The sequence below is a fragment of the Puma concolor genome, chromosome E2 (genome assembly GCF_028749965.1).
Source record: "Puma concolor isolate L17-30 chromosome E2, mPumCon1.1.hap2, whole genome shotgun sequence".
Lineage (NCBI taxonomy): Eukaryota > Metazoa > Chordata > Mammalia > Carnivora > Felidae > Puma > Puma concolor.
Genome location: NC_141681.1, coordinates 31,468,046 through 31,480,053, shown reverse-complemented (window position 1 = coordinate 31,480,053; position 12,008 = coordinate 31,468,046). Strand labels below are relative to the sequence as shown.

Sequence of the window (12,008 nt, the reverse complement as noted above, 5' to 3'; positions counted from 1 at the left end):
AGTCAGAGGCATGAGTTGTGATTTTATATCACTGTCTAAAAGTAATTTAACAAGTTCATTTGATTTAATTATATTTGTGTTCTCTCCCTTTGTGTTAATTTTGAAAATGTCTCATTGTTTATTTTTAATATCAGCTTACTTGAATTTTTTCACAAGATGAAGAAGTGGGAAGACATGGCAAACCTACCCCCACATTTCAGAGAACGTACTGAGAGACTAGAAAGAAACTTCACTGTGTCGGCGGTAATTTTTAAGAAATATGAACCCATTTTTCAGGACATTTTTAAATATCCTCAAGAGGAGCAGCCTCGTCAACAGAGAGGAAGAAAACAGCGGTATATACATATACATATTTTAAAAATTTTTAGTGTTTTATTCATTTTCTGAGAGAGAGAGAACAGGGGAGGGGCAGAGAGAGAGGGAGACACAGAATCCGAAGCAGGCTCCGCGGCCCGGAGCCTGATGGGGGCTCAAACTCATGAACCATGAGATCATGACCTGAGCTGTAGTCAGACGTTTAACTGACTGAGCCACCCAGGCGCCCCACAGTATGTTTTTTTTATATTTGTTAGTCAGGACTACACATTTTTAAAATCTGTGCTGCAGTTTTGATCCCTCGGTTTGTGTCACTTAGCTTATTTTGCTAGTCTTAAAAAAACAAATGTGATTTCATAAGTAATCTTTCTTTCCGATGGCTCTCTTTTAACAATAATTTCTTGCTTTTCATTGTATGTTAGCCATAAAGAATTTGGCTTCCTTCATATTGCAAAGTGTATGGGATTATTGTTTCTGTAAACTTTCCCTTTTTATTTAAGCAACCCAAATGCAAAAGTCAGAACTTAGTATTTTCACCAGTTAGCCACCTGGGTATCGAATTTGACCCCTTAATTTTCTGTTATTGGCTATGTTGACTGTTACTATTATTTTCTGTATATTATTATATCAACTATTTCTCTTGACTTCTGTGTCCGACTTAGAAATCGATAATCCCCTCTGAGCTGGCTTCTGTATGTATTTTGATGTTTATAACTGATCAAGAGTAGACAAACTGGATGGAGGGAGAATAAGGGGACAGAAACTATTATGAATTTGTGCTTTCTGATCATGTCTTCAAAATCTGTAACCTGACTCTGGCTCAGTGTTTTCCATCTTTCCTGATAGATAAAGGCAGTCATGGGGTACACATTCTCTACCTTTATCATGAACACTTTTTCAAAAAGTAGAAATGGAGGGGCGCCTGGGTGGCGCAGTCAGTTAAGCGTCCGACTTCAGCCAGGTCACGATCTCGCGGTCCGTGAGTTCGAGCCCCGCGTCAGGCTCTGGGCTGATGGCTCAGAGCCTGGAGCCTGTTTCCGATTCTGTGTCTCCCTCTCTCTCTGCCCCTCCCCCGTTCATGCTCTGTCTCTCTCTGTCCCAGAAATAAATAAATAAACGTTGAAAAAAAAAATTTAAAAAAAAAAAAAAAAGTAGAAATGGAAATTGTTCTTAAGATAGAACTAGAAAAATGTTGACAAGAAAAGCGGGGGGAAAAGAGTTAACACAATTGAACGAATAATGGGTGCTTCTCTTTCAATATAAACATTTTTCCCAAATTGTGAAGGGTGTTTATGGTAAGTGAGCAGCTTTTAAAAATCAAACAAACTATGTATTTTCTTGGATAGTTGACCCCACTGTTATGGAAGCAGCTGGTCCAGTTTGCTTGTAATTTGGGGGGAGTTGACTATGTACAATTAAATAAAGTTTGGATAGATGCTTTGTTGTAAGTCTGAGCGAGGCTGATGTGATCATTCACAGGAAGATATAGAATATCTTCTTTTTTGGAGTGTTGTAGGAAATGATTTTAGGTTGTGCTTGCTTTGATATTTATTAGGGTATGTATATTACCTAATTCTGGTTAAGAAAATTGTAAGATAATTTTAATTTTAAAAGCTTAAAATATACTGTATACCTTTATAATAGTAATAATCATGTATACCATTTACTGAGCATTGTTATGGAGCAGGAGCTGTCCAAGATTTAAACCTGTATAACTTGAATGAATCCCTATGACAACTATATAAGATTGATGCTGTTGTTACAGGCGGGGGAACATAACCCCTTCAGAGGTTAAGTAATTTGGTCACAGTCACATAGTAAGTGTGGAGCTATTATTGACACTGGTAGTCTGCTTGCAGAACCCATGTCCCTTACCACTTCTCTGTAGTGTACCCCACACATACCAGTCTCTGAAAATTTGTCACTGGGTATTTATTGAGAACTTACTGTGTGAAGTATGTTGTTAGGTATTTTATATAGGACACAAATATTGAAAAAAAAAAAAAAGCCCATAGCCTCTGTCTTTTGAGAGCTTACGGTATAGTTGTGGAGAGGAGGCATGTATAAATGCAAAAGATAACAAAAATATACAACTTCTGAGGCAAAATTAAACCACTGGGCATGAGCCAGTCAGGTACAGTTCCATGAAGTAAGGAACGATGGGTAGGATTTTGATGGGTGAATTTGGAGATGTAGATAGAGCCTTCTTTGTACAGGATGTGTACATGAAAATAGCAAAGAGGCGATTGGCTGAGTAGGTTCAGTAGGTCAAGTTCTAGGGTTCTCAAGTCATAGATTCACTGTTGAGAGTGGCTTGAGTTCTAAGCTAAAAAGCTTGACTTTAAAATAATTAAATAAATTAATTTTAAAAAGAGGCATGTCTGGGAGGCACGTTGGTTGAGTGTCTGACTCTTGACTTCGGCTCAGGTCGTGATCTCAGGGTTGGGGAGATGGAACCCCCATCGGGCTCTGTGCTGAGTGTGGAGCCTGCTTGGGATTCTCTCTCTTTCCTTCTGCCCCTTTCCCCAACTCTCGCACTCTCTCTCTCTCTCTCTCTAAAATTAAGAAAAAAACGTTTTAAAAAAAAGTTTGACTTTTATCTTGGTAGGCATCAAAACTGGATAGTTATCATGTGCCTAGGGTAGGGAGGTCACTTCTAAAAGCAGGGCACTGACATTTAATCCTTGCCGCGGACTGGTGAATTAAGTACAAACTCTACCCAGGAGACTAATTGTTCAGCAGATAAAGAGACTGGGGCACATGGGGGGCAAGTGTGTGTAGCTAAGGACGGTGGGGGAACTAAACCCTAGTCTCCCGATCTTCCCTTCAGTGCTCCTTGTTGGGATGTGGAGACAACAGATGTCTTATCTGAATATTATTGGCAGAGGTTTTGGTAGAAAAGCCAAGGGCGTAAAACAGGTCTGAAACTCCCTTTAGCAGACAACTTGGCAAAGTATAATGGATAGTCTTAACAATAAAGAATAAGGAATTATAGCAAACCCAGAATTTACCTTAAGTAGTCCTTTTGTGACTTGATACAATCTGGAATATCTTTGGGGAGGGAGGGTTTACAGTTCCTTAGCTATGATGAAGGGAAAAAAATAGAGAAATACCTGATTGCATACATGGGTCCAAAAGCAGCATGAGCCTTGCTGGTGTCATCAAAACATCTATGGTCACTCATTTTCTACCTTACCTGTCTTGACCTTGAAAGCCTTTTATAGTTCTTCAGAATTTTCTTCTTTCTGAGGTGAACTCTTTCCCTGGCTTTGTCCTTGCCAGTGTTTGGTTGGAGCAGAACTTCTTGTACATTTTCCACGTGAAATGAATCTGCTGTCACTCCCTTCAACTGTGGGTTTTGTTTCTCACCTGATTTATAGTCATTTGTGATGTCTTTTTCAAATTCTTCTGTTATCTCATGACTTTCTTTCTCCCCTGAAGGCGACAGCCCTGTACCGTGTCCGAAGTTTTCCATTTTTGTTGGGTGCTTTTTATATATGCAAAAGGTAAGACAGAGCAATATTTATCTAGATGTTAGCTTATGTAAATGTCCAGGTACTACTTTTGTCAATCTGTATTGTGTATCAGGAAAAGATTCTCAACCGAGAACTTTCTCAATGACTTTAATCTCAGATTCATTTTTAAGTATTGCCGTTTTGTAAGTCTTTTGAATGTCTGTAATGTCGAAATCTTATATTAAATGGAAAATCCTTTTATTTTGTTCTTCCATAACATCTTTTCCATCCAGAGCTATTCTTCTGAATTATGGACCAAAAACACATTAGTGGTTTGTATTGGTGTCGAGCTGTATTTTTCGTGAGCCGTGTCTTATTTTGTTGAGGGTGACTGCTCATCCTCAGTGTATTTCAGATGACTTTTTGCATCTTGTTCAGATAAATACATTTGCTCAAATGCCTTTGGATACAATTTATTTTCTCTCCCTTCTCATCTCCCTTAACTTACCCAAGGTCTGTATTCAGGGAAATATGTTACTATTTTTTTTGTGTCCTGTCTATATTTCTATGTAGAAATGATTCTTAGTAATCTAAAGAAGAAGAAAAAATACATTAATTACATAAACTATGTAGAATGCCTTTGCTATTAAGAAAGCCCAATAAAATGCAGTTATCATCAAAGAGTCATAGAGCTGGAAGGAATTTCATAAATGTAAGAGATTTTCATTATTAGATCAAGTAGCCCAAATTATTTACTTTTAAGATTAGGTAACTGAGGCCCCAAAATTAGCTGCTAGAAACAGAGCTAGGATTTGAACCCAGATCTGGCTCTTGGTTTCATGCCAGATGTGAAGGCCCTTTAGCAAGGATGTATCATTCCATTGGTCTCTGGGTTTGGTGTGTCGGATTATAGCTGGTTCTTTCTAGCTATTTAGGTGAGAACTCATCCTTCCTCCCTGAGCTGTGTGGTTGATTGAAAAGAAAAGTCTTTCTTCTGCCAAAAATAAACTGTTAGTTATTTTGCTGCCCATCACACTGGCGTGTTTCTTTAGTGGAGATAAAGGTAATATCAATGGCACAAAATGGAGGTGTAGGAGCATATAAACGGCTCTCATAGTAGCCAGTAACCCCTGCTGCCGCTTTTAGCTTGCTGTGGCTGGTATTATTTATGACACTAATCTTGTCATTGGATTGTGGGCAAGGGTGTCTGACTTCTGGGCTTTTATCTGTTCTTATGCTTTTTATGGTGTATATGTATCTGGGAATGAATGTGTTTGATACTGTAGAAATTATTTAAAAATTTTATTGTCCTTATTTACATTTTGGTCTCTCTTGATCAACTGGGTGGCATATTTTTTGTCTCTGCAGTTAACTCGGTGTTGGAGTTGTATTATTAATTCAGTCTGTAATTATTTAATCTGAAGAGTCTTTGTTTCCTGACAGTCCAACACCGTGATCTTTTATGATTCAGTAAGATCTTTTCTGATAGAGTTGTTTCATTACTTTTATTCAGTTCTTGATTTAGTTATTTGGGGAGAGTTGTTTTGTACTCTTTTATAGCCACCTTTCTCATGACTTCCTCTGCAGCATACGGGCATCCCAGATTATGTTGTTCCTGATAGATAAGCCATTTTTTTTGTCTGTTATCTTTGTTGACTTCCTATGGCAAGTACACCCTCGTGGCAAGTTTGGGCTTGTCATCCTGAAGGGCTTTGTGGCCCCAAGACCAATTTGGTGCCACTTCCTGTTTTACAATCTCCAGTCTCTTCATTGCTGATAAACCAGCCAATTTTGGAGTTTCAACAAGTTAGTTATCTTTGTTGCTGGAAAGATAACCTACCTCACAAAGTGAGATTTCTTTCTAACGTCAGGATTTGAAACTCGAAGTCTGTCACGTTGGGACAGTCCTGGAGTTTAAATTAGATTCTGACCTGTGGGGCATTTCTTGTTAGAAGTTACTGTGCTGCTCTTTTTTTCCTTTATGGCGAGTACACACCAGTGACAAGTTGAGGCTTGTCAGTGTGATGGGCTTTGTAGCTTGAAGCCGTAGGTGCCACTTCCTGTTTTGCACTTGAGAAACCGTCTGCTTTAATATTAAACATCTTTATAGTGGAGCCAGGCAGGTTAGTTTGGTTCCATCAGTGCAGAACTTAACCACCTATTCTCATTCGCCCTTCTGGCAACAGAAAAGCATTTTTTCTCTTTAACTCATTTAAATTGATTTGTTGAATCATCTGTACGAAAAGAGAATTATCCTGCTATGCAGAGGTAAGTGGTAACTTTCTTTGGAGGAAAGGAGAAAAAGCGGGGGGGGGGGGGGGGGGGGGGGGGGAGCCTGAAACAAAGCAGTATGAGAGAGAGAGAGGAGTGAGAGTGTGCGCGTGCACGTGTGTGTTTGCATGCATTTGGGTAGGCATTAAGTGCAAACATGTTTAGAAATAATTCCTCAGATGTATGTTAGCTGTTTAAATTGAATTCATGTGATATAAAATCACTAGGAAGACTTTACATGCTGTGTTTCATGAGAAAAGAGATATGCTCAAAGTTATTTAAAAAATCTAGAAATATTTCTTAATTTCCAAGAATAGAACTGTTCAACTGCCTATAAAAACTGATTTCAGTGTTAGACTTAAACTAGCATTGCAGAAATGACATGTTTCTCTAGGTTTGAGCCTGGGTTTCTTTTTTCTTTGTTTACTAAGCATCAACATTATTCCCAGGATATTGGCTCTAGACTTAAATATCTTTCATTGTGGTCCTGTTGTTAATTTGTATGAGTTTATATTATTATTAGAAAATATTTCAAATGTTACCGTTAGCAACCTGATTATATGTTCTGGTCTTTTTAAACTATATACATGAAAAAATCATTGTTCAGCTATTCCTAAGTATATCTACTAATCTTTTTTTTTTGTTTGTTTAAATAAATTTCCCTTTTAGAACTGCTTTTTATACATCCTAAAGATGTTGGACCATTGTGTTTTCATTTTCATTTGTCTCCATGTATTGTGATTTTTTTATTTTTTTGGTTTTTAATTAATTAAATTTTAACTAATAGTTTAATAGTTTAATTAGTTAAATTTTAATTTCAATATAGTTACCATGCTGTTAATATTAGTTTTGGGTATGTAATATCTACTAATTTTCTTTTTTGTATTTAATTTATTTTTTAATTCATCTACTAATTTTCTTAACAGAAAAATATTTTCACACGAAAGAATTTGCTGCAGTTTGAGATAATTTATGAAGTTGTTTAGAATTTGCAAAGAAAAAAAAACTGATAAAATTTTAGTCAGCTACTGGGGAGTTAATGCTTATTTAATGAATATTGATTGAGTGAATGAATGCCATTTTTTGTAAAGTTTTGGTTTTAATTACACTCTCAGAAATTTATTAGACTTTAAGAGTAATATTTCAAAATGTAAATTTGCCAGAACACTTTATGTAGCTTTTGAGTCATGTTTGGTACAGTGTTTGTGTAATGTCATTTTAATTAAAAAGAGAAATTATGTCTAAAATATTGTAACATGGATGCAGATTTACTTGATAACTGTATTCCTGTAGGTAATTTCCCCATGATTAGTGATGATTTGGTCAATTCTTACCATCTTCTGCTGTGTGCTTTGGACTTGGTTTATGGAAATGCGCTTCAATGTTCCAACCGTAAAGAACTTGTAAACCCTAATTTTAAAGGTAAGTTTGTAAATCAATGATTATTGAACAACTCACATTTCTACCTTATGTTTATTCTTGGGAGCTGTACACATGCCACAGGTTTCCTAGCATCAGAGAGCGTTAAGTGCTTTGAAAAGCTCCATCGTCATAATCCAGAATACTTGTAATTACTTAAACCCAGGAGTTGAGCTCTCTGTAAAAATATTTATGGAAAGTGCAATCGCAAATATTACAAAGTGTGAAGTCTTACATGACAACTGTAGAAGTTTCTGAAACAACAAGAAGGAATTTGAAAACCTATAGTAGCAAAGTCGCATTAAACTGATGTTGTTTTCTGCATTGCCGAGCTTTGTGCCTGACACACAGTAGGAGCTCAAAATGGATTTATTAAAATAATCTTCATTCAGATTTTTTCCTACAGAAGAGGGGTAGTTATGGTTGTAAATAAGTAAAATGAATTTTTAGCTCTTAAACTAAAAGATGGATAGAAATGATTATTTTGGCAATGCATTTAAGCAGGCTTTAAGGCCATGTTATTTCTATGAATGATACACAGTAAGAGACCAAATTATAACTCACAGACAATATTATATATATTAAACAGTATTTATAGAGGTAGTATATAAACTGTTGACATTTGAATAATACCATGGTAGGATTCTGAGTGATTTTCAGTTTTGGGGTGGTTATCATTAAAATTTTAGCTTGTCTGACTCTGAAGTTTTTTTTTTTAATGTTTATTTATTTTGAGAGAGCGTAAGCACACGTTTACACGTAAGCGGGGCGGGGGTGGGGAAGTGCAGAGAGAGAGGTAGAGAGAGAATCCCAAGCAGGCTCCTCACTGTCAGCACAGAACCTGACACTGGGCTTGATCCCACAAACCGTGAGATTGTGACTTGAGCCAAGATCAAGAGTCAGAAGCTCAACTGACTGAGCCACCCAGGTGCCCCTCAAGGTAGATTTTTAAAGTTACTGAGGTTACTTAGTTGTTCCTGCTTCAGTACATTTAATGTTCTTCGTATTCTCTCCTTTCCTTCCTAACTCCCTTTATATTTCTATGTAGTAGCTGCTTTTCATTTTTCTTCTCTTATTTATCCATTTTGTTTGATTTTAGTTTATTTATTTACTTTTGAGGGAGAGACAGAGAGACAGAGAGAGAAAGAGAAAATCCCCAAGTGGGCTCCGTGCTGTCAGTGCAGAGCCTAGCATAGGACTCGAACCCACGAACTGTGAGGTCATGACCTGAAGCTGAAATCAAGAGTAGGACGCTTAACCAACTGAGCCACCCAGGCCCCCCTTATTTATTTATTCTTATACTGAGTCTTGGGTAAGAATACGCTGTAAATCAATATGTTACCTACATCCAGTATGATGAGATGAAAATATATAAACAGTATATACTTTGAATAGTAATTTTTTTCAAAGTTGTATTTTTTATTTGAATGTCAGACTTATTTGCAAAGTTTTATTTTTTTATGTTCTTTAGATCTTATTGCAATATACTAAAATTGTTATCTCAGCTTTTTTTTCTTTATTTCCAGATAAATGATTAACTGAAATCTTTTGAGTAGTGATGTACTTTATCTGTATTTGCTGTATATTTATTTTTATTTAAGTATAATTAACATACAGTGTCATATTAGTTTCAAGTGTGCAACATAGTGAGTCAACAACTCTGTACATTACTCAGCGCTCACCACAGTAAGTGTAGTCACCATCTGTCGCCATGCAGTGTTCTGACAATATTATTAACTATATTCGTTATGTTGTACTTTTCATCTCCATGCCTTATGTATTTTATTTTATTTTAATTTATTTATTTATGTTAGCTACTTGGTCGATAAGTTTATTATTGTCTTTGTCTGAAAAATCTTCATAAAAATTGTGGTTTGATTTAGCTCTCAGTGGCCCACTCCTGAACTCTAAAGAAGCTTGCCTTCTTCTGAGCTGCCCAGTCTTTCTTCTGGGCAAGAAACATTTTGGGATAGTTCCACCTCTTTTTAACTTCTTTCTTAGGCTTCTTCTTCTAGACTGGATTCTCTCCTAGAGCAGTGTGAGCTTTACACATCTCCTCCACCTGTCTGGAGTTATTTTGTTCTTTTTTTTTTTTTTAATTTAAAAAAATTTTTATTTACTTTTGAGAGAGAAGGAGAGAGACAGAGGTGCAAACAGGGTAGGGGCAGAGAGAAAGGGAGACACAGAATCCGAAGCGGGCTCCAGGCTCCAAGCTGTCAGAGCAGAGCCTGACGTGGGGCTTGAACTCATGGGCTGCAAGATCATGACCTGAGCCGAAGTTGGACACTTAACCAGCTGAGCCACCCAGGTGCCCCCTGGAGATACTTTGTTCTCTATGTATTAAGAGAATTGTTTCTTGTAAGCGTCATCTTCTTCCATTAGGTAACGCATACAATCTGCAACTTTTTGACCCATGATGTACTGCCCGTGTCCTTCTGTACTCAATTACTCGCTTTCCATATCATAACCAGGGAATCATTTGGTACCATTAGGGACAGAGAAGGCACCATCTACAGCTCTCTTGAGGGCCCCCAAAACTTTATTTTGAGGAGTGGTTGCATCCAAATAGTAGGTGAAGGTACCAGGTTGACCCTCAGTGCTTTCCACAGTATTCATCCCCTGTCACCTCCACTTGGCCTTCTTAGATCTTGTCCAGGCCTGCTACAGTACACTGCAGCATAATTTGTCACGCCAGCCATCACACCTCTCTTTGGGAGTTCATAAGCACGCGCTGCACAAACCGTCGCATTTCCTTCTGTACGGGCATTAGCAGTCTGACAGATGATCTCTCTGGTCTCTCTGTGGACTATCATCCTGTATTTAGATGTGTTCTACTTATTTTTATCCTGAATTACCAAGCGTTCCCAAGCATAGTAATTAGTTTTGCCCTCTTGTCTTCTTCTAAATTTCACTTGGTATCTCTTGATGCAAGCTTTATTCTTGACAACCTTAACAAACCCCATCCTGTAGAACAGAGACTGGCGTCCATGGCTCACCACAGACAAGCAGGCCCAGAAATACTCCATTGGGGGGGGGGGGGGTGGCAACTTACTATTTTATAACTGGAAGTTTGTACCTCTTAATCCCTTTTATCCATATTGCCCATTCCCCCATCCACCTCTCCCCTGGCAACCACCAGTTTGTTTTCCATACTTAAGAGTCTGTTTTTTTTTCATTTGCTTTTTAAATTTCACATGTAAGTGAAATCATATGGTATCTATCAATTGTTTGACTTACTTCACCTGGCATAATACCATCTAAGTCCATCCATGTTGTTGTAAATGGCAAGATTTAATTTTTTTTTTTTTATGGCTGAATAGTATTCCTGTGTGTGTGTGTGAGAGAGAGAGAGAGAGAGAGAAAGGGAATATGAGAAAATGAGAGAGAGATCTATTCATATATTGATGGACACTTGGGTTGCTTCCATATCTTGGCTATTGTAAATAATGCTGCAGTAAACATGGTGGTGTGTAGGTGTTTCCAAATCAGTGTTTTCATTTTCTTTGGGTAAATACCCAGTGGAATTATGGGATCATATGGTATTTCTGTTGTAAATTTTTGGAAGAAATGCCACACTTTTCCAAAGTGGTTACACCAATTTACCATCCCACCAATAGTGTATGAGGATTCCCTTTTCTCCACATCCTCCCTAATGCTTGTTATTTCTTGTCTTTTTGATTGATAATGGCCATTCTGACTGGTATGAGGTCATATCTCATGGTTTTGATTTGCATTTCCCTGGTGATTAGTGATGTTGAGCTTCTTTTCATGTGTCTGTTGGACTTCTAGATGTCTTCTTTGGGAAATGTCTATTAAGGTCCTCTGCTCATTTTTTCATTGAACTGCTTGGATTTTTTTGGTGTTGTGTTGTATAAATTCTTTATACATTTTGAATATTAGCCCCTTATTGGATAAATCATTTGCATATATCTTCTCCCATTCATTAGGTTGCCTTTTTGTTTTGTTGATGGTTTCCTTTGCTGTGCAAAAGCTTTTTATTTTGGTATAATCCCAGTAGTTGATTTTGTTTTTGTCTCCCTTGCCTGAGGAGACATAGCCATAAATATGTTGCTATTGAATGATAGCAACATTCAATATTGAATGATATTGAAGAGGATGATATTGAAGAGATTACTGCCTATGTTTTCTTTTGTCTTTGCTATCTTAGAGGTATATTTAGAGTCAAATTATGCCCCTCTACACTCTTTCCTATGTGCTTATACACTAACTCATAGGCTGATTAGATTATTTGTATTTTGGTTTATTACAGTTTGATTTATTGAATGCTACCTGATCTCTCTGTTCTGTGATTCTGTTCATTATAGGCCTGTCAGAGGATTTTCATGCTAAGGATTCTAAACCTTCCTCGGACCCACCTTGTGTCATTGAGAAACTCTGTTCCTTACATGATGGCCTCGTTTTGGAAGCAAAGGGAATAAAGGAACATTTCTGGAAACCCTATATTAGGAAACTTTATGAAAAAAAGGTTTGTAAGTAGTAAAGAAGTAATGTGAAAATATTTTCTGTGGAAAGATTTATTTTAATATG

At 37.1% G+C, this 12,008-nt stretch overlaps 1 protein-coding gene and 1 pseudogene across 4 annotated transcripts in view; one reads left to right on the top strand and one right to left on the bottom strand.

Annotated features, from left to right (window-relative positions):
• The window catches only part of RBL2 (RB transcriptional corepressor like 2), a 56,384-nt gene that overhangs the window by 5,165 nt on the left and 39,211 nt on the right, over positions 1–12,008 (top strand). For 3 of the 4 annotated variants that reach the window (XM_086689421.1, XM_086689422.1, XM_086689423.1), the window contains exons 3-6: positions 135–335; positions 3,757–3,821; positions 7,335–7,463; positions 11,786–11,946. In XM_086689421.1, coding sequence (XP_086545547.1) covers positions 135–335; positions 3,757–3,821; positions 7,335–7,463; positions 11,786–11,946 — 556 coding nt within the window. Of the gene's footprint in view, positions 1–134; positions 336–3,756; positions 3,822–5,891; positions 6,039–7,334; positions 7,464–11,785; positions 11,947–12,008 lie in introns of those variants that run through there. The other variant, XM_086689424.1, reaches the window with a different exon arrangement.
• On the bottom strand, positions 9,340–10,471 carry LOC112857588 (large ribosomal subunit protein uL18-like; annotated as a pseudogene).